General features: G+C 36.9%; 1 protein-coding gene across 3 annotated transcripts; it reads left to right on the top strand.

The window, feature by feature from the left end:
* Positions 1-374: 374 nt before the first annotated feature.
* LOC129577679 (formin-like protein) lies at positions 375-24,095 on the top strand. 3 transcript variants are annotated; one of them, XM_055465156.1, is made up of 11 exons: positions 375-1,809; positions 8,622-9,455; positions 18,340-18,423; positions 18,551-18,637; positions 19,230-20,460; positions 20,615-20,853; positions 20,943-21,153; positions 21,240-21,532; positions 21,702-22,256; positions 22,487-22,609; positions 22,708-24,095. In XM_055465156.1, the coding sequence occupies exons 2-11, from the start codon at positions 9,174-9,176 to the stop codon at positions 22,915-22,917; spliced, it is 3,315 nt and encodes a 1,104-aa protein (XP_055321131.1). In that variant the 5' UTR covers positions 375-1,809; positions 8,622-9,173; the 3' UTR covers positions 22,918-24,095. The 3 variants fall into 3 exon arrangements, with proteins under 3 accessions (XP_055321131.1, XP_055321132.1, XP_055321133.1); XM_055465157.1 differs by lacking the exon at positions 375-1,809 and adding an exon at positions 2,884-3,402; XM_055465158.1 differs by lacking the exon at positions 375-1,809 and adding an exon at positions 5,202-5,290.

Below are 24,095 nucleotides of genomic sequence, written 5' to 3'. Positions count from 1 at the left end.
TCCTTTCTGTTTCTTTTTATCTCTCTGTGGCATATTCGGTAATGTGTCAGTTCAAGTGATTTGAATGTGGTTGTTTGTCGAACCGTCGTCTCTCACACGCTCTTGCACGTCTTTGCAGTCCCAGACATAAACAATACTACACATCGTAGTGTACACAGAGTACTCTTGGGCAATACAAACAGCCAGTGCAAAAGAGAACGGGCGAAGAGGAGAGCGAGAGCAAGACAACCGATGCGTCTTTGTGTGTATGTGGGCAAATAGTTGTTGAATTTGATTGTGCATTCTATTGAACATCAGCAATAGCAGAAGCGGCAGCGATTGTGTGCGTGCGATACATGTGTTCGTGTGTATGTTTCTGCTGCTGCCTGTGAGTAATGTGTGATGTTTTTGTCCGCGCCAATACCATATAATATTGTTGTTTATTTTTTTGTGTATTCAGTTGAGTTTGTGATTTGAGATGTGACTAAACTCGATTCGGGAGAACGAAAGAACGAAGAGAATAAAAAAAAATCAACAAAACGCCACCACAACAACGACGACGACGATATATACGACGACAAGAACACACGACACACAAAATACCACGAAACGAAATAACACGCATAGCAAACGCAAAAGAAACAAGAAATAAACTATATCTATATAGATTTTGGTTTTTTTTTTTTAAATAAAAAATACGAGAAAAAAAGGAGAGAAACAATCTCACAACACACCACAAGCAAGAGTGCAACCAGTGAAGGAGAGAAAGAAGAGTCAAAGCCAATGAAAACGCATTCATATATTATGAGATCCTTTTGGAATTTTTATTGTGTGTTATTACATTCTTATTAACCGATAATAATTCAGTGTAACAACAGAATAACAACCGAATCAGTTCGTTTTTTGTTTTATTTTCGATTTTTTTTCTTTTCAAATCGTCAACACCACAAAATTATTATTATTATTTTAAAAACACACACAGCAAAATATGATACATTCGCACGCGCCGGCCAAGAACAATTTCAACCAAATAACAACAACAACAACAACAAAATTCCATCGAATACGAAACAATGCTTGCTGGCTGGCAGCAGTGAGTCGAGATTGAAAATATCGAAACCGAACACACTGTGAATGTGAATAATTAAAGGAATTTCGATTCGAGTGTAAAAGTCTCGAATTTCGATTCGAGTGTACCAATTTGCTCGTTTAATTTCTTTTTCGCAAATGATTTCCTTGCGTTAAAATGTGTTTTTACTATTTTTAAGCCAACAGATCATTAATGTTTTTGTGCAGTTTAAATGTTGAGTTTTATAATGCAAACGATTTGATGTCTTTGTATGTGTGTATGTGCGTGCGCGATCACTTACCATTGAGGATTAGTTTGTGGTCATTTGGCTGTGTATAGATTAGCAAAAAGAAAAAGAAAAAGAAGAAGAGAACCAACAATTGCACAAAACCATAGATAACAATGAAATGAAATGAAATGCACTTCGGTTTTCGGGAATGGAGTATCATTCAGACAGTGTTTAGTGTATTATCGTTTTTTTTCTTCTCAATAAATAGCAGTGATAAATCAAGTTTTTGTGTGTGTAAGTGCAACCGATTGGAAATTGATATAGTTGATTTTCGAATACACCGCATTTTGATCACCATACCACCGTTGCCGCCGCCGCAGCCGCCGCCGATGTGGACGGGCTGAAGTGTTGTTTGTGCCCAGAAAGACAGCGAACAGAGTGTCCGAAACCATTCTTTGATGTGGATTGGTGTGAACGCATCCACGTTCATCGTGTCATCGCCTATATTCGCCTCAGCTAATGTGTTTAATTGGTATGCAGATTTTATAACGTTGAGTGTACTATTTTATACGTAAATGCACGCATCATCGACAGTGGGCTGATGTGCCGTCGTGTATATCGTTTCGATATATGCACAAGATTATTTTCATTTTCGTTTCATTTCAATTTGTTTTTCTCTTTCTGTGCTCAATTCTTCCTCGGTTTGAGTGTGTAGTTTTGTGTGTGCTTTTCTGTATTTGAACTGAAGTGAGAGTTCTTTGTTGTTGTTTTTTTTGTAGAAAAAGGAAATACCAAATCATACTCATATATGCATGTGTTGATTGAGAGAGAGAAAGAGAGATAGAGAGAGTGAGGAAGAAAGAGAGTGTGTGGTGTCATTCGCGTGTTCTGTGGGTGCAATAGCACATATTCACATATACACACAAATGCGGCGACAACAAACGATATATAAATATTTCATTATATTCGCCTTCTGATTCAATAAAGTCGAAACACACAACAACCAAAAAATTATATGTATTTATTATGAATATGAAATACGACGCAAGCATAAGACAAAAAAAACCGATCCAAAGGAATTGGTTATCAAATCCCCAAGATCAGTGGATCGTAAAAGGTATTGGTGCATTTTCAGGCAATGCTTTTAGCATTTCGAATCGAGTTGTCTTCTTCTCCTTCTTCTTCGTCTTGAGATGTATTCCCATGCTTACGACGATGATTCGAGAGATGAGAAAACAACAACAAACAAACAAAACTAATAAGAGTTGCCCGAATTTATTCATCTAGCAAAAGGAATAAGACGGAATAAATATCAAAACTTACATCGCTAATTTGTACACAATAAAGCAAATGGCACGATTCATCTCTCTGTTGCCTGTTGGTTTTTTTTTGTTGTTCAGTTTCGTTAATTCTCATTTCGTTGAATCACTGTTTCTACAATTACAGCATGATCACATCATTCGACCATGCTGATCATAACTCTATATAAAGTGTGATAAAAAAGTTGCGCTAGTCATAAAGTAACTGGAAACAATTGTTTTTTTTCTCTCCATATTTTATTCAAATAACAAAGAAAAAAACACTATCGATATGCGCCTTTTAAATAGAAAATGTGAAACGATTGAGTTGTGGAAGAAAGAGAAGGAGCAAGAGATAGAGAGAGGAAGAGAGAGAGAGAGAGAGAGAGAGAGAGAGAGAGAGAGAGAGAGAGAGAGAGAGAGAAGAAACCCAAAGATGGACCGTGTCAATTGATATTGGCCCGATAAAAATACGACGTTTACCGCATTCATGCAGATTAGACACATATTTCCCAAAACAAATCATTCGCACGAAAACAAACACATGCCAAGTATTGTTTTCTGCTTGCTTTGCGTGAAACGTCAAGATATTTCGCGAATGGAAAAGAAGCAACGAAAAACAAAAATATAAATTGGCTATTTTCACCACAACTGCTTTGCGTTTCTAAAATACCCATTATACCGAGAGTGTGTGAGTGTTTTTTATTATCGTGGAATCAAATCTACTATAATAATTGCTATAGTGCAATCTTTACGTTGAAGTGAAGCGAATTGTAATTCAATGTTCCAGCGTATTATATCTCTGTTCGTGTAAAAAACTGCTCAAGGTGACTCAAATATATATATATAAAAAAAAAGGTGAAACAAACAAGTGAAAAAAAAAGATTGAGTAAAATTGCCCCCGTCTAGTTGTAATCACGGCCAAATTAAAATATATATATATATATAAAGTTTGTTATTCCTGCAGCACCGCGACTACAAACAGCAGAAAAAACACAATTTTGCTTCGTGTTTGTACCTTTCTAATGAACGATTCACTCCGGTTTTTTTCGCGTCATTCCAAAATTCATGCAATTTTTTAGTATTATTACCTGTTTTATTTTAATTTCTGTGTTTTTTTTTTGCACATGCTCACACACAATAGACATACACATATGACGCGAAACCTCAGCGCATGTTGTGTGTGTGATCTAAGAAAGTGCAAAGTTTGGTTTGTTAAAAAGCGCCGAACGAAAGTGACAACAATTATGAAATGGTTGTGTACGTGCTGTTTATTTGGTTATTTTCGTTTCATGTGACGAGGGGACGAAGATCGACAAGCGGAACATGGCAATCATGTAATGACATGTTGTGAATGGCATGAATAATGGCATCTCTTAAGATGCACATTCAATGACATTTGTATGGATTTCAAGAAGATCACTCGGTTCCGTTGTATGCTATGTCTGTGTGTGTGTGTGTGTGTGTGTGTGTGCATATCTCTGTTTGTACTTTGTCATGTGCTCTACACTATGCTCTCTTTTGTCAAACTTCAAATTCCGTTGCTGAAACCAAAGCCAAATACAAAGTCACAAGTTATGGGCGTTCGAACATAGTGCGCTGCTTTCAAAATTCATATATCGTCGAATCAGTGATTTAAAATTCCAAATGCATAAACAAATGAAAAAAACGATGCCAAACGCGACTAGAGAACATGCGTATACATAAGAGATTTTCAACAACAGCAACAGCAGCAACACTCTAGCATCTGATCGATTGTAAAACTGGCATGCAGTTCTGAGAGAGTTCTGGTTTTTTTTCCTCTCTACATATTATGCATATGCAAATCAGTCTTGTTGTGTTGCATACTCTAATCCACTTATCGTTCGAAACACTGCACGTTAACAAGCATTTAATTGTGTTGATATGTAAATGGAAAGGAAATCTATGTGAAGAAATCTGTCAATTGATGCATATCACCAAATTCATAGACTAGTGTATTAAATGAGTGTGCGTTCGTGTTGCGGCTGGATTGTTAGTTTCGTTGCAGTTTAGCAGCTCGTTTTCAAGCGCATGATCATCAGGCTCGCTTTCTCCTAGGGTTTTTTTTTCTTCTTTTTTCGTTGTCACCAAAGTTTTTGACCAAAAATGCTTAGATTGTCATTAAGATTGGATTTCGATGTGTTTCAATCTCGTTTAAATCGTATGCGGTATTCAATGTTTTCTTTGTTTGCCCCATTCAAATGGAAATGCGTTTGAAAAGTCCAAAAATGGACCGCGAGCGGCCCCATAACAAATAGAATGTAATTTATTTTCTGAGGCTATCAAAATATTTTTTTTCTCTTATTTTCTCTATCTCTTCCTCTTCAAATCCGATGCGAACGAACCGTGCATTGCATTTTCTTGTCGGTGTAAATAACACTTTTCCATCGGTTGATTGTTTGCTTTCGCTGCTTACCGTTTTGGACTTTGAAAGTTGTGTGTGTGTGTGTGTGTGTGTGTGTGTGTGTGTGGACCCGAGAGTGATTTAATATTCTCGTTTGTTATTTATTTCGTTTTTGAAGAATTTTTTTTCTTTTAGTTTTTCAACGCAGAAAAAGTTTCATGCGATTTGTTTCTATTTGTACATATGGTCTACAGACAGTCTGGGTGCAAGTCTCTCAAAATGAACGAACATAGCGTTGATATGTACATTTTCGCACAAACAGATGACCACCATCGACAACATGTGATCAGGTTAATGCAATTTAAATGAAGTTCTCACAAATATTGAACAAAAGACAGCTCAATTGTGTACTGTTGCTTTTTGTTGTTATATTTTTCTCTCCTTTCAAATCTTTTCGCATTGATTGTTCTCCTTATCATGGACGGCGAACCGTCGTTGACGACGTCTTAGTTTTTGTTGAAGAAATACAGAAGAAAAAAAAACACAACAAATTGTTCGCTTTTCTTTTCAAACATGTTCGACACATGATCCGTATCATTTTACGTGATGTGTGTCATGACTTTAAGCATCTATTGCATATCTCCAACTGTGGTGTGTTTCTGCTGCTGCTGCTGTTTCTTCTTCTTCGACTTTTTATTTTTCGTTTGCACATAGTCTCTCACAATCGCATACGGTTTTTGTTTGAGCGAAACGGAAAAAGCTGCTGCGAGAAGCGCACACATGCTGCCCGCGTCAATAATGCCTTTGCTGCTGTTGCTGCTGTTAGGCTGACGAATGGACATGAGTCGGTTTTTATACACAGTTGTGTATTTGAAGAGATATTTAAAATATGGAATATCATGTGTCCGTTGTTCTCACTCCGTACACTCTCTCATAAAGCATTCTCTCTTCTCCTCGTCATCGCACTCGTTGTCATCATGCAAATGCAATAAATTACGCATAAGTCCAAATGAATGTTGCCACCGCCGCGCAAATAACGCAAATACGTACAAATTCCGTTTCGTGTTCTCTCTCTCTCTCTCGATCGCCATTTATGTACGAAACCGATTGCCGTTTCGAACTTTCGGTCGAATAAATTGTATATGATTTGCGTGTTATGTTGCTTCGACGCGTATATTTGGTTGCCATTACATCCACCTATTTTTCAACTCTATTTCTTCTATCTCTCTCTCTCTCTCTTGGCTAGCGTACAATTAGACCCATTTCAACGATAAAGTTTATAGTTCAATGCAATGAGGCTAGGTTATGGTGTGGTTTGCTGTGCTGTGCTGTGCTCGCTTAGTTGTGCTCAATTTCACCCGAAACCAAAAATGAATTCCGATCCAATACACACAAGCACCCGACGAGTACAAGTCAATGAGTGTGTACGCAAATTAAGGCAAATCATTTGCCGGCAAACGCATTATTACTAGTTAAAGATATAATAAGTCTTTCTATTCTAATCGAGAGCTATATATTCATCTTATAATCCCTGTGTTATGAGTCATGCAAACCGTGCTCACGCTCTTCTTCTCACTCTCTCACTCTTCGACTACGACTTCGATCGATTCATTAAAAGGCAATGACTGTGCACACGCTTCAAAGTGGGAATGTTCATTTGATATTTAGCTATCATCATTATTTTATTGATGAATCGCGATGGAAACATCGACAAAAATAGCGAATAAAAAGAAGCAACATTAAACGAATTGATATGGAAAAAGCGAGTTATAGAAATGATTATGAACGACTTCCATTGACCGAACTCTCTCTATCAAATTCACAAGAACTAGAAAATACGCTTTGGTTTTTTTTCGCTTCATTCCGCCGGCCAGTGCTCGAACTCAAATAAGGAGTGTATGTGCGCGCGCGCTCGAGAAAAATGAAAACAAAGTAAAGAGAAAAAAAAATCCACACCATTTCTCAAAAACAATCAGGCGATTCTATACAGTGCCGTAGCCAGAGCGCAATATTCATTAATTCAAATGGCATTTTCTCTTTATTCATCGCTATTTTCATTTGACGTGTTTATTTTGCCATTTATATAATATTTATACACAAAAAAGAAGCGGAACAGAAACAAAAAACTGCGCACTACATCAATTCAAATTGGATAACGGATATTGCAATCAATTTGCTCATTGCAAATTGGTGCTTATCATTTTCAATATAAACATGTTTTGTTTGTGTGTCTGGTCTCGTCTGCTCATCATAATTTGTGTTGTTTTTTTCGGCATTTATTTACTGATTTGAGTGTTGACGACTGTCACCACCCGGTACGGGTGTTGGTGTATTTTACCAAAATAGTGCAGAGGCGAATCGATTGACCAGAAAACGTTTCAAAGTTCTTGTCTTCGTTAAGGAAGATACGTGTTTCTCTGTCGGTATTCAAGAGATATGTCTCTCTTGTATTCGACAAGTTTAAAATTCGTGTTCATGACCGTAGATGCGTTTTTGTGTGTAGTGAATATTTCTTTGCCATTGTTGTGCAGTAGTCCAAAAATAGAGGAAAAAACTAATAAATCGACAACCATTTAAAAACTCGCACCAAAGTTAGTTATGTGACGCGCCTTTTTTCATTCTCTCTCTTTCTCGCTCGCTCTTTCACTCTATTGTTACACATATATAATAAAATGTGATACTGAAATCGAATCCATTTCCCGTTCATTGGGCTGAACTGGTGATCGAGTTTAATTTGTACGCATCGATACAAAGAACATGTGGGTTACTTCATAAAGACAACGCATAGAATGCTGTTGCTGCAGCAACAGCAACAGCAACAGCAACAGCAGCAGCATCAACAACAACAAGCGATAACAATAAATTGAAATGCATATGTTGCTTTGGGTCGTTGAATGCTTGTCCTTTCCGTATGCACTCTTTCAATACATTGTATGCACATTCGAACGAAACCGTTCACAACATCCATCCAGCAGAAATGAACTGGAATTGTATGTACAGCCAAGAAATTGTATGCATCCATGTCGTCGTACATACCAGCATAGTTTGCGCGAAGATATTCTTGGTTTTGTCTCATTCACCCACAAATTATATTCCAACTTCATTCATCCATCGCCATCGTTCGCTCTCTCTCCTTCTCCCTCTCTCTCTTTCTCTCTCTCTCTCTCTCTCTCTCTCTCTCTCTCTCTCTCTCTCTCTCTCTCTCTCTCTCTCTCGTTCTGTTCCCCACTTCATTAATGGTCAGATCAATATAGATCGTTTCCAAAGACAAACGATTTCCTTCGGACCTGTGTTCACGCGTTTGATATCGCTCTTTCGCGTGCGCACGGCTTTTGATGAAAACACTGTGTGTCTCTCATTATTTTTATGTGCCGAAATAGATCGAGACAGCGATGAATTGAATCGAATTAAATTAAATTAACGTGAAAAAAACAATATTCACATCAATACCGACGCCGAACAAAATATCGGCATTAATTTGTTGGAAAGACGAAAATAAAAACGTCTCAAGAAAAAAGAAAGCATGATGCTATGGGGAAAAAGAAGAAAAAAACGCACCAAATTACTATTTGACATGATAAACAAATGCACTCTCTAACTGTTGCATTCTTGCGATTGATGAGAATGTTTTTTTTTTCGATGGTTTTTGATTTTAATGTTGATTTTCAATTTCTCTTTCAGCCACCGAAACGACAACAACACCGACGACGACGGTGTCGTGCACACACTGGGAACGCCGTAAAAGGAAAACCACACCGAAAATACAGAATAATTAGCTGCGTTACCAACCAGCACAGCATCAACAATAATTCGGAAAAGAGAATAGAAACTAATCAAACGGCGAATGAAAGAAAGAAAAAAAGAAAAAAGAAAATATAATAATGGAATGAATGAGTGCGATCACACCCAAATTAAACGATTGCATACATTAATTGTACGCGGTGTGTGAATTATGTTCACTGTGCACAACCCGATTATCTAGAAACGAAATGAAACATATTCATGTGATAAACCGAAAAAGTGTTGCACAACGAAAATAAAAGAATAAAATAAAAACCGAATCACACCGCGCACGCAATCTTCTTTCGGTGTGCATGTGTTAGTGGCCAAGCGTAACAAAAAAAAGAAAGAATTCAGTTTTAAGCATCTCGAGAGAGAGAGGAGGAGGAGAGAAAAGAAGAGGAAGCAAAAAGAAGGAAAAAGAAATCAAGACGAGATATTATTTATATAAATATGGGATTAACATCATCAAGAGAAACGGCCGCACAATCACCCGCATCACCTACGCACAATGACACCACCGGCAATGATCTGGCATCGGTGTTGGCCGGCACTGCAGTTACAAATGTTACACCAACCACAACCATCAAACGAACCACATCACCGTCGAAAAGTTTGCACAATACTTGGAAACAACAGCAAAACCATCATGTCCGGCAGGCGAGTGTACGGAGTCGAGCCGCTCTCCCAATGCCCGATCACAGTGAACTTGATAAACGATTTGCTAAAGTCTTGGTAAGAAATCGCTATCTCAAAATTTTCGTTCTGTTCCGTTTTTCAATCGGTTGATTTCAGTCAAATCAAAAATGTTGCCTTGAAAATAAATCACTTTTCGAATGATTGACCATTTCAACGGAGGCGTTACACGCCAATCGAGACTTTGATCGATCGATTAGCGAAAAACCAAAAGAATGAAGAAAAAAAGCACGACAACACCGTGTTAACGCATAACATTGAAATTTGTCGAATAGTCATCGCATTTATCAGCTTAATTGATTAGCCCTTTTTTCCATGATGTACACGATAATCGCTCGCAATCGATTCGACAATACATTTCTGAAAACAAAAACAAAAACTGATTATCATTTGCCTTCAATTCACCAGTTTATAAATCATTCATCAGAATGATTGAGTCTCATGAAAGAATCATCGACATGAAACACACAAAGTGCGTTCGTTTGTTGTTTATTTCGTATGTTTTTTTTCTGCTGAACTCATCACACTCAATTCGATTCTGTTCATATTGGACTTTTGAACGGACAACAAACCTATAAGTCGGTTTTCTACTTAAATACACCAAATGTTTATTTTGATGCTGATTTTTTTCTTCTTTTATATAAATAAAAAAAACAGTTATAATAATGATATTGACGAGCACACGATCAGCGCACAGTCGGCAAATACCGTTTTGGCTCAATTATAATTTATCTATTGAGAGAGAGAAACAACGAAATATTTTTATGCGGAGTACCTTCGTTTTGAACTTGTATGAACAGAATGAAGCGTTGGGCGTCCGCACAATTTATTTCGTTTCGTCTATTTTTGCTGCTGTTTAAATCCAAAACGAAGGGAAATGAATGGAAAAATAAATAAATGAAATTTCACAACAAATATTAGATTGATGTTAACTAACAACAATATATTCGTAATTTATTACAACAACAACAATGAAGAGAGTCTCGATTCGACCGACACACAATACAATTTCGAGTATGGTTCAAAGAGGCGCGCACAAGTGATTATTACGACACAGTAAGCAAATGGAGAAAAAAAAGGTAATTTGCTACGGTATTCACATTTGCGAGCGCGTCGTGTTTTTCTATCTCTCTCTCTCTGTCGATTTTCACTGTCTACTTTATTCTTTTTCCATCCATTTTCAACCAAATTTGTTTTGTGTGTGCAGCCAAAAGTGAAAAAAAGTATGAAATCGTGGTCGTTTTTTTTCTGTTTTATTCTTTCTCTGGTGCGCAAATTGTTGTTGTTGTTATTGGTTCAAGTACTTGTGTATTAAAAATAATTTAAAATTGCGCTTGAATTCGCAATTAACAACATTCATACAAATTATTGGATTGGACAAATGGTCGAAAATGTTGAGCAAACAAATTGTGCGGTGGGGACAAAGAGAATGAGAAAAGAAAAAAAAATACAACATGTGAAATTCATTTTATTTTTCATTCAATATTCAGCCCATCAAAATCAGCGTAATTCGAGCTATGCCGTTTGGGCACCGAAGTCACATTGTTGATGATGATGATAGAAAAAAATATATACAAATTTGGCTGCAATTTCATTCAAATACAAGCAAAAATTAAAATAAAAAAAGAACATTCGCTTGTGTACGCAGACAAACCCAAAATGCGATACACTCATGCACAATTAAAAATCGCTTGCAAAAATAAAACAATAGCCAAGCATTTGAAGAAGAAGCAGAAAAATAAACCCGATTCGCAACTCAATTCAACGCATTTTCAAGCCGATCTCTTGTGCAAAATGATGAACAGTATTCATTGCTGCGACTCATCGTCATTTCATGGCTATTGATATATCTATGGGTGAGATTGAGAGTAGTGTATGTTTGATTGACTTTGTTACGAAAGAGAAGAGCAAGTTTCTGTCGACTTAAAAATGGTTAAAAGCGAGTATGTTCGTTTTTAGCGGGTCCTCGCGGTTTTTCACGGTTTCCGCGGAACTGATAAGAGATAACAACTTGGTGTCTTCGGCAAAGTTGTAGCACTCGAGATCTTCTATAACATTGCTGAAGACAGTTATCTCTTATCTCTTATCAGTTCCGCGAAAAGCGCGAAAAATGATAAGAAAAAAAAAGTTCTATATAAAATTTGCTTTTTTATGTGCGCGATTTGCGCGCAACTGATAAGAGATAAGAGATAACTGTCTTCAGCTTAGTTATAGAAGACCTCAAGTACTACAACTTTGCCGAAGACACCATGTTGTTATCTTTTATCAGTTGCGTGAAAACCATGAAGACCGCGGAGGCTAGACGGTACTACAACATACTCTACTTTAACGCCAACAGAATCATCAGAAAACATACTCGCCTTTTCAAAAATATAAATCGAAGAAAAAACATACTCCACTCTCAATCTCACCCATAGATATTGTACTCGTCACACTCGACATTTATTCAAATGTTCCTTATTTTTTTTTGTTCATCGAAATGCTCACCATCCAAAATGAAACGGCACAAAAAATCAACAACAACAGCAACAACAAGCGAATACATACGCACATTCAATTTGACTTTTTTGCTACTGGTGGACTAACCGACAAAATCAAATGTCATTTCTTAAAGAACGAAGGATTTTTTTTATGAGATCATGAATGAATCATAGAATTTTACCAAGTATAAACGATTCATTGTGTGCGAGTGTTGCGTTGCTCATTTCTCGTTTCTCATCGCTTTGATTCGATATGTGTGCGAAACGACTGGCAACAAAATAAACATTAGAATATGATTTCATGGATTGTTATAATTGATTTATTCGACGACGGGATGTGTATTGTGTTTATTGCGCCGCACATACGTTTCGAGTCAAAGATCCAGTCAGATTAGCCTCGATACGTACTGGTCGTCTTTGCCTTTTTCAGTGGCCTCTCGCAAAATTTCGCGAGAATATTAAGTAGCCTCCGATGAATTAGGGAGGGAGTGAATGAGCGAGAAGGAGAGAGATAGCTAGAATGGGGCATGGGAGAGAGAGAGAGAGAGAGAGAGAGAGAGAGAGAGAGAGAGAGACTGTTCGGTTCAAGCTCGTGTCATTCGTCATGTTGCAAATATGCTCAATTGCTCAATCAAATTTTCAGCTGTATGCATACAGCTTGCATGCAAGTCGAACACCACAACCACAATACCAAGAATGTGTTCGACGAAAAAAAATCAGTCACAAGAGTGTTTCGATTAAACTTGGCTGTTAGTTAGAATTTGATAAGCAAAATAAAAATGAGGCGAACATTTTTTATGTTATCGCATGCAAATTGTTTTCTCTTGTGTTCAGCATTGGAAAGGGCAAAAACTGGAATGAAATGAAACAGCCAAGATCGTTTTGGAAATGAACTAAGAAATTAAAAGGAATGAATGCGATTTTGATGAAGTCTTTTTCTCTCTCTCTCACTCTTTTTGCTTAACCAAATCAATTGACGGCGTCTCTGATTCAGACATACACACATTACGTGACTAGCCGCGTAGCGCTTAGCCAGTCCAAGACACATACGATATGATTATATGTATATCGTTTATGGAGAACACAGACTTGATAATTGACTTGCTTTTTATGCCGAGAGTGAATGATTTTAATTTGGCTTTGCCCAAGCGTTGACGAATACTCTATAAATAACATGGTGTGGCTGTGGGAATAAGCGCACCGCATCGAATCAAATATAGTCTAAAATATCTACCTTAGATTTTTTTCCATTCAGCTTTTTTGAACGAAGCTCAACTATTTCTTATTGTCCATTCCAAGCGAAATGACTGTCAATAAATATATTTCTCACTTTCTGTGCTTGTCGTCCGTGTTCGTTCAATTGATTAAATAGCAATTAACCTCAAAGCTATGCTTCGTCTTTGATTGAATCAATTTCTGCCCTTTCCCACCACGTATCACATATGTTGCCGCTCCGGACTGTTTTTTTTTTTAAATTTTTGCTTCGATTTATATTCCATCATTGTGACGAAATTGATTGTCAATATCTTTTATTGGAGGCAAACCCAGCTCACCTCGTCAAATGTGTGACTTTTTTCCTGGCTAATATTAGCGCTTTTAATGTGAATTGCCGATGGTATCAGCATAATTAATGGCCAAGTGGCAATGAACCATATATATTGGGCTTTCAATACATGTGTGAATCTTGGTTGGCACATTTCGCAAAACCACAAACTTTTAAAAGCATTTTCACACGCCTGTTCACATATCCATTTGCACATGGAACATTTCGAACGGGACCTGTGTGGCCCAGTGTGTATGTCGTGACAATGATAATTATTTTCATTTAATTAAATGGAAATCAGTCATTTAGCAAATGGGCTCGAAAATTGAAAGGGGATCGAAAATTCAGCAACAGCTAGGCCACATATGTCGAAGTGTTTGCTTAAAAAGGCTTTTTAGCACATAATGCATTATTAAAGTAATCAGGTCGATCCGTCCACTCATTCATTGGCTGCGGTTGCCATAAAGCCAAAAAGCACACACACACGCACGCACATCATTTTTCGCAAACGATGACATGTTATCATTTAATTTCCCCTGTTTCGCAGTAAATCAAAACCATGCCATTCGATAGTAATTTTATGCCACGGTGTCTTTTTTTCTGTTCGTTCATTCATTTGATAGACATCGACCAATTTTACGATCAAACCGAAAAGCAATTTATCAAACTCATTTATAAACTGACATTGACATGTATGTATGCATATTGAAAACTCAATCTTGCGCGCAAAACACTTGAAACTGGAGCGAACGAATCTAAACACATGAAATTTTTCGTTTCCTTTATGAGTAAATCCTTTTGTAAAATCGTGTGATAGACTCGATGACGACGGGTTTTCTGTTTTGCCATTGGTAAAACAGTAAAGTAGGTGAACGAACTGATTTCGCTATAATATACGTGCGATACAATCAATATGCCGTTAAGTTGATTCATGAAAATATAAGCTCACATCCAAAGTCCGTGAGCAAAGTCGCCGATTGAATGATAGTGTCGACTCACTAAATCAAGAGTGACATCTTGGTTGGAAAAACAACACACAACCGGTATAGCACATTTCAAGTTGTCATATTATTTTTCTTTTAATTTTATATGCGTTTTTGCTAGGCATTTTCATCGATCATAAACTTTAACGAGGTATTAATAAACGTGTGCTGAAATCCAATAAAAATTTATGGTTCTAAACGCTTCCCATTCTTTTCGCTGAAAACGATTCACCATCATCATCATCATCATCGTATTTCGATTCCAAATTAAATGAGGCAGAGATGGGCGATAACAAGCAAACAAACGAAGAATGAAACTAGTAAACTTAGCCCACATAGACCATAGCATGTATTTTCTTATCACATCCATTCATTCATTCATTCAGTCCGAAGTCTAGTTTGTGTATAATTTTAGATATTCTTAACTTATGATTCAATCTGTTTGATATTCGCCGAAAGTGATATGATAATCACTTTTGAAATGATTCATTGAATTACATCGAATCGAATCAAGTCGAATCAAATCACAAGCGCTTGAATTCTGAAAAAATTTAACCAAAAAAAAATTTGTAGCCATCACTGAGGTGAGCACACTTGAAATGTGCAATATGGTAATCAGTTGGGAGAAAAAGGACCGAAAACCCATGATGCCCCCCAATTTGTAAACGTTTGCATTGTGATGTAAATCGTTAAATCGGCACAGCAGCAACACCATCACCAATCAACGAATCGTAATTCATGAAATAAAAAAAAAATGGTGTGTGTTGTGTATTTAAATGATAATGAACTTCCTGTAGGCTTTGATCGTATATTTTTCATTCGTCGCTTGCTTGGTCGGGTGTTCATGTTCAGTTTATATTATCCATTGACTTTTCTGTGTGCACATTTATCATGTTTATTCAAAAAATGAATGTTTTTTTTTCTCCATTCGACTGCCGAAAATGATTAGAATGAGAAAAAAATAACTCACATTCGAAGTCGAAAATGAACAGCGTAACGCACTAACAAATGGCTCTTAATCAAGCGAGTCAATTTCATTACATGACGTTAGTCAAAACAGTTATATATTTCTTTTTTTTTTCATTCACTCATCATGTTTTCTTCGTTGTTGTCGTAATTTTCACGTCATGTTTTCCTCATCGCCTGTCTGTCGAACCGATTCATTCAATGATGTTCGGAATTTTTTTTTTTTTAGCCAAAAATAAAATTTCCGATTAAAAATACACCGATTAGATATTATATTATTCATGGAAGCAATACACATACAAATGTTCATAACTGCTGTAAATGAAAAAAAAAATGAAAACAAGTGTTTCGATTACAAACTTTGTATCGCATTACTGGAAAGAAAAAGCATGTTTCAAAAACGCAAACAATCGTATCACATAAAATGTAAAAACATTTTCCGCCCTCATCGAATATGAGCAATGAATCTATTTGGAAATTGGATGATTTAGATAGATTTAAAAGTAATATAGGTTGCAAAATAATGTGGAAACAAGAGGACAAGACAAAAAAGATAGTTGCCATTTGTTGAGACTTGCATTCCATTGTTTCTCAACACTTTGATCGTAGAGTTTAGCATCAGTTTTCGATGGCTGAATATCACATTTGAATTGAATGGAGTTAGACAGAGAGTGCGAGGAAGAAATAGATTGTGCGAGAGCGACAGAGGGAGAGATAGAAAAAAAGATCAACTGAAAAAAACGGCTCTTTGTCTTTATTGTTTGGGTGTTTGGGTTTAAAACAGACGGGAAAGAAGAAGAAGAAGAAGAAGGAAAAATTGTGCATGAAAGATCGCTGGCTCTAACGGTGACGATGATATATAACAGATTGCCATTTGGTGTACAATATGTGTTGCAGTTAATGATGACTTTTAAGACAAACTGATTTGAACCACTTAAATCATGGTTTAGACGGTTGCGAGTTACACAGCGTCGTTTTTTTTCTCGCTTCGAACGAAAGCAGAGGGGAATTAACGCCAGCAACTCGAATTTGTTTGCAAGCATAAACACACAACAACTCAGACACACAGACACACACACACACACACACACACAACGGGTGTAATCAGAAAGGCGCAGCATCGTTTGTAATCGAATGGCATGTTTTTCATCGTCTTTGTATGCAACTTTAATCTTCTAACAACTGATTTGATCTTTGAACCATTTTGGGTACAGAGAGAGAGAGAGAGAGAGAGAGAGAGAGGGAGGGAGGGAGAGAGAGAGAGAGACGAGCAAGCGCATGTCGATCAAGAGCAGAACGAAAGGAAAGAGCTGAAAATGCAATCCCGAAACGATACGATCAACGGAGCCGATAACTATTAAAACCGCATGCATTTTACGTGATTCCTTTGCCATTTTGTTGTTATCATAACCGAAGCATATGGTTTCTGTTTTTTTTCTGCTTCTCGGGAGTTCATTTTTTTGCATCTCTTTTGCCTTTTGCCGCTGAAAGCACGTCTGTGTGATCGATTGCAGTTTTCTTTCTCTCGCCCTCTTCCTCTCTGTCTCTGTTGGGCCAGCATCAATCAATGCCGTGACGATGCGATTCCCCTTTTCTCGGAAACATTTCTTCTGCTTCCCTTCAATGTGCTTGCATTTCTTCTGTCATTCGTTTCCTTTTCATCTGTGTACATTTGTTTGACAAAAGTAGTTTCGGTCAGCACTGAATTAACAATTCATTCATTATGAAGCAATGACTGCGTCAGAGTTTGATCTTTGACAGTGGATAAGCAAGCGATTTTCATTTTCTGCTCTCGTGTTTGGAACAAAGAAAAAAACCGTTGTGCTTGTTATGTGATTAAAATGGAGAGATATCGTTAACGATTTCTTCATACGATGTGTCACCCTTGTGCCCAAGACAATACCCATAAATCACAGCCTAATTAATAACATGTTCTTCGTCCACAAGCACACATGAAACCAATGTGACATAACAACAAAAATCAAAATCGCCGCAACCAAACCGAATGAGAGAAAAAAAAGACCGTTTGCATACTATCTGACAAAGTAATGGGTTTTTTTTATCTCTTTCTCTCGTTATATCTCTGGTTCCATGTACAAATTCCATTTTTATACAATGTAGATTCAGTGCGCACGTACTTTTACCGCACTCCGTGCATGAATGTGTGAGTGCGACAATTTTGAGAAAGCGAAAATGAACAAATTACAACAATTTGTGCGAATGGGCTTTGGCGGAAACGAAACGAAGCACAAAAAACAGTACAACAACAAAATATGCGTTTTATATAGACAGAGAGAGAGAGAGAAGAGAAGCGAACGACGGACGAAAAAAAAGAGAAGAGTCCAACAAGAGCCATTATGAATATTTATGGCTGAATGTTGCGATTGAAATATTAGATCAAATTGCATTCACATTGTACCACACATAAAAATAATCATTCAGTTGGATTAAGTGAATGCGCGAGCACGAACGTGAATGCGAACGCGGCGCATTCGTTTGCACATGATGGTTTATGCCATGCTCATGCCTCTTTTTTTTGTCTGCTGCACTCCAATTTTTTTTTCATCATCTAAAGAGTCCGAATGCGAATGACTAATTTGCGCTCTAAATCACAGCGCACAAGTAACCCAAACGACGATGTGACACATTCAATTTGTTTGAATTAAACACCAAAAATGGACCACAAAATCTCAACGGAAATTCCTTTCGATTAGAGCTAGAATATTGCGCATAATTCATTGGAAAAGTGAGACATTTCTTGGCTATTGTTTTTTTTTTCGTTGTGCGTTGCTTTTCAACAATTCCAAGGAATGAAAGAAAAGTGAGGCTCAATGATGAAAAAAAGGAGAAAAAATCGACCGAGTTGTTGAAATAATCTTTGAATTGATGTGTGTGTATTGCATGAATTAATTTGAAAAGTAAAATGCATTTCCGGTGTGTATTATTTTCAGGCTTCAATGGATTTGCCGCCGGATAAAGCAAAACTGCTGAAAAACTACGATAACGAAAAGAAATGGGACATCATATGTGATCAAGTAAGTAATAATGCCCGGAGTAAGCGCTCGCGCTACCGCATTTTAATCCGATTTGAATGCTATTATTGAAGAACCTTTATTAAACCCCATTTGTTCATTGGTTTCTTTCGCCTGTCTTTCTCTCTAGGAAATGGTTCAAGCAAAAGATCCACCATCGCACTATTTAACCAAACTACGCACATATCTTGATCCGACCGCGTCAAAGAGCCACCGGGTAAGTTGAAAAGATGGAAAAATTGAAAATTCACATGCTGCAAAAATGAATAACATACGTTCAACATCTCAATAGTATTATCTCAGTAGCGAAAAAAAAAGATGTACAGAAATATCCGACGGAACAGAGAAAAAAAAACAAGTGAACACATTAATTAAATACACGCTTGACGTACGACACGAGCGGCGTTAGTCATTATGACTTAATCGATTTAGATACGAATGAGAGATATACTATACAATTGAATGCCATGCTATTGCACACAAAAATACACACACCGCTCGCGCACTCACAATATTGCAAATTGACAAGCGTGTGCCACCAACATCGGCAACAGCAGCATCCCATTGTTCGCGCGACAGTTTGAATCGTTGTTTGAAATGTTAATCATTTTTGTTTACAATTCAAGACTTTCATTAATAAATAATTGGTCTTTTGATGAATGTCATTGCAAAGAAACAAGATCAGATGATCATCATTTGATGTGTAGAGTCAGTAAAGTTTGTCGATTGACAGTCTTGTTTGTCTCACACACTCACACACCACTCCACATTTCGCATTATACAATTTTTCTCTTTTGGTTGCTTTCCAGAAGCGGAAAATCGTTGGTGAATCGACGTCAACGCAAGTACTACGTGATCTCGAAATTTCGTTGCGAACCAATCACATCGAATGGGTGAAAGAGTTTCTCGACGAAGAGAATCAGGGTTTAGATTCGCTGGTCGATTATTTAAGCTTTCGCTTGATTATGATGCGCTATGAGCAACGAATCGAAGAAACGCAAAACGGTTCCGATGAACAGCTGTCGCAGGCAAAGAATGCGACCAACACATCAACGGCCAGCGGCGGTGATACAAAATCGAATGGATTCCTTCGGCCAAGCCTCGAAGAATTGGTTGACAGCCCGAATTTACGGCGACGCTCTCGACACATTGCCAAATTGAATATGGGCGCATCGACCGATGACATTCATGTGTGCATCATGTGCTTGCGAGCAATTATGAACAATAAATATGGTTTCAATATGGTGATCCAGCATCGCGAAGCGATCAATTGCATTGCACTCAGTCTAATTCATAAATCGTTGCGCACCAAGGCGCTGGTATTGGAATTACTGGCGGCCATATGCCTGGTTAAAGGTGGCCACGAGATCATATTGTCGGCATTTGACAATTTCAAAAGTGTTTGCCACGAGTCGAAACGCTTTCAAACATTAATGGAATACTTTATTAACTATGAAATATTTAACATTGATTTTATGGTGGCTTGTATGCAATTCATTAATATTGTCGTACATTCGGTGGAGGATATGAACTATCGCGTGCATTTGCAATACGAATTTACGTCACTCGGTTTGGATGAATATTTGGAAAAACTGCGAATGACCGAATCCGAAGAGTTGCACGTACAAATCTCCGCATATTTGGACAATGTGTTTGTGGTTGCCGCACTGATGGAAGATAGCGAAACAAAAACCGCCGCACTGGAACGTGTACAAGAGCTGGAAGAGGATCTGAGCCGAGCATTGGATCGCATCAATGAAAATGAACGGCATTTTATGTATAAATTGGCCGAATTAAATTCGGAATTAGCACAAGTGCGTGGTGAACGCGATGAACTAAGTCAAATTAAGCAGAAAACCGATGAGGAAGTGTCCACTTTGCGTCGTGTACTGAAACAAAACGAAATGGAATTGAAGAATCGCCAAAATATGCTAGAAACTAAGAATTTGGAATTACAATCGCTTTCAAAGTCGCTGCCCAAAGGCACATCCATCAATGACAAACTCGCCGAATTGGCCAACAATAATTTGACGGATTCGGGTGAGCTATAGAATACGTTTGACTTTTTTTTGCTGTTGAGGAAATGACAGAATTCAATTGGAATCGATTTTTCTTTTATTGAATTGTTTTCAAAGTCACTGTTTTCAAAGTCACTTTTCTGAATTCAATATGATTCTTTTTTGACATTTTTCAGCTTCTAAAATTGAAGAGTTAAAAGCACCTGAGCCTCCGAAGCCACCGCCATGTCCACCTCCACCACCAATGAATATACCAATTCCACCGCCACCAATGAACATGAAACATCCGACACCACCAGCCCCTCCAATTCCAGGCTTTATGCCTGCACCCGACGGAGCTATGACAATCAAACGAAAACATGTCACGAAATACAAACTGCCAACGCTAAACTGGGTGCCCTTGAAACCAAATCAAGTACGTATATTCAATGGAATAGAGCAGCAATTTTAATTCCATAGAGAATTTCTGAACAATTAATAAAAAAAAATCTTTAAATTTCACAGGTTCGTGGAACAATCTTTAATGAACTGGATGATGAGAAACTTCACCGGCAAATCGATTTTGTCGATTTCGAAGAGCGTTTCAAAATTGGTATGGGCGGCGGCATGGCTAATGGCCAATCGGATGTCGATGGTTTGTTAGCCTTTCCAAGTAAACGTTTTAAGAAACCAGAAAATGTATCTGTTCTGGAGCACACGAGATTAAGAAATATTGGTGAGAATTCGAATGAAATTTTGGTCATTGAATACAAATCGATTTTCAATTTTTGAAAATTTGATTTTTTTTCTAATTATTTGCAGCAATCTCTCGTCGAAAACTCGATATGCCGATTGAAAAGGTCATTAATGCCATCAATAATTTGGATTTGAAACAAATTTCGCTGGAAAATGTGGAAATTCTGCAGAAAATGACACCAACCGAACCCGAAGTGAAAGCGTACAAAGAGTATATCATCGATCGTAAAGATCCGAATTTATTGACCGAAGAAGATAAATTCATGTTGCAATTAACCAAAGTGGAGCGCATCTCATCGAAATTGGCGATTATGAATTACATGGGCAATTTCTTTGACTGTTTACATCTCATTAATCCGGTAAGAGGCATTGAAAAAGTATATTTTTATTCTATAGCTATATATAGATCTCTCTCTCTCTCTCTTCTTCAAATACGATCTGCTTTCAATTCTTTTTCCTGTTTACTTTTGTTTCTATTCTTTCTCTTGGAATAAAATTAAATTAAACCACCATATTTATCGTTTCCAGCAAATTGCGGCCATATTGAACGCCTCAAATGCGGTTAAATCATCGAAGAAGTTCCGTTCGGTGTTGGAAGTTGTGCTGGCGTTCGGTAATTATTTGAATAGCAACAAACGTGGTCCAGCCTACGGTTTTAAATTACAAAGTTTGGACACATTGTTGGACACAAAATCGACTGATAAACGCATGTGCCTTTTGCATTATATTGTCATGACAATTCGTCAGAAATTCCCCGAATTACTTGACTTCGACACTGAGCTAATGTACATCGAAAAAGCGGCTCAAGTTTCGCTCGAAAATCTAATCACCGATGTCCATGAACTGGAGAAAGGCATGGACATTGTGCGCAAAGAATCCGACGTACGAAATAAAGGGCCACAAAATCTGGTGTTGAAAGATTTCCTCACAAATTCGGAAGACAAACTACGGAAAATGAAGCAAGAAGCGAAGAATGCGCAAGACGCATTCCAAAAATGTGTCGAGTTCTTTGGCGAATCGGCCCGAACTACGGATGCAAATGCATTCTTCTCACTTTTGGTGCGGTTTAAGCGGGGTGTTAAGGTGAGCTAAAAATTGACTGGAATAAAGAGAAACAAATCTTTCTGTAGAACGAAATGAATATTTAATTTTTGTTCATATTTTAAATTCTTTGCAAAATGAATTGTGTGTATGCAAGAAGCATTTTTCTTCAATTTTTTTTTATTTGAGCATTTTCTTCATTTCAAAAATTCGTTTTCGAAAAACTAAAAATAATCGGATATGTAATTCAATGAACGAATTTCGATTTTCAGACTGCCGATCAAGAGAATGAGCAAAGACGGCGATTGGATCAAGCGACAGCTTTAGCAGCCAGTAAAAAGCAGAACGATGAAGTGGTTTTGCGTAACAATAAAATTAATCAGAAGAAACAGCAGGTACGTTCGAAATCCAAGAAAGGAAAAATGGAATAAATTGAAATCGAATCAAATTGAACGGTTTTCAAAATATTTTCATGTTCGAATTTGCTTTACAGGAGGCAGTGATCAACGAACTCAAGAGTAAAACGAATGCAGTGCGTGAAAAGAAGTTGCTTCAGCAGGATGAGGTTTACAACGGTGCTTTGGAAGATATATTATTAGGTTTAAAGAATGAACCGTATCGACGAGCGGACGCGGTTCGTCGCAGTCAACGGCGACGTATTGACAATCGTTTGTCGCGAACCATTGAAGAATTAGATGTGTAATTTTATTTTTAAATTTTCTTCTTGGCTCGTCCTGTGAATAATATTTTATTTCTTTTATTAAATTTTTTTTTTAATTGCAAAATGAGCATGATGAAACCAATGGCCTTACAAATTAAATTCAGCAATTAAATTAGTTTCTACATTGCGATAGAGAAAAGTAAAAAGAGAGAAGCAAAGAGCAGGTATTTTTTTAAAAGAAAAGAATCTTATTTGTCGAGTGCTGTTTTTGAAACCACTCATCCACACATTTTAATCGTAGTCAATGGAACTGCTCGATGAACATTTTAATTTTTAAATTTTAAATCATAAACCATAGATGTATTGATCTTCTGCCTGTTTGAATGATATTATTTCATCTGTTGATGGCCAATTCAGCCAACAACAGATTTTCATTTGTACAATAAAAACAAGAATATTCTCATTTTAGTTCTTTGTTAATATGCTTATTCGAATGTTGTAGGTAACGAACGAAAAACAAAGAGAAAATATGTTGATAATTAATTTTTTCAACGCGTGAAATGGTCGTCAGTTGAATTATTATTATTTTTTTAAATTAATTTTTGTTGTGGCCAAATGTTCAATGGAATTTTTCGTCATGTAATTCAGAATTTTAATGGGTTTGACATTCCAAATTATTATTTTTTTTTAAATTTATATTCGAATTTGGCCAAACATTTTGGGCCACGGAATGAATATATTCCATTGAAGAAAGAGAAAAAAGAAAACCAAACTAAATGATATTTTTTTAGATGTTTATTTGACATTAAAATCGTTCTCTCTATTTCGCTTCTCTCTATATGTGCGTGAAGTGTTGTTAAAATTGCCGTAACAGGGATTATATTTAAATTGCAAAGACATATCCATTAAAAGAGCAACCATTTTAACACAAAACATTTACTAGGGTCATAATTCACTGTTTAGACATGTGAAAATTGATTTGTTCCGCTGTTTCAACTCCAACGTTTACGATTTGTATTTGTTCTATTATTTTAATTCGAAATGGAATTAATTTTTGATTATTTTGAGCTTCGATGTAATGAATTAAGTTTCCGCTTACTTTACGGATCGATTATGCCCTTATTATTTTTGGTGGTTTGCTTAAAAACACAAAGAAATACACTACAAATTTCGTATTCCAGAATGTTTTCAATAAAGTGTCTTAAATATTAGATTTGAAA

Source organism: Sitodiplosis mosellana, unplaced genomic scaffold (genome assembly GCF_009176505.1).
Source record: "Sitodiplosis mosellana isolate CC-2019 unplaced genomic scaffold, AAFC_SMos_1.0 Smas_scaffold_6197, whole genome shotgun sequence".
NCBI classification, from domain to species: Eukaryota; Metazoa; Arthropoda; class Insecta; order Diptera; family Cecidomyiidae; genus Sitodiplosis; species Sitodiplosis mosellana.
Note: the sequence above shows the minus strand (reverse complement) of the source record. Positions and strands in the feature narration are given on the sequence as shown.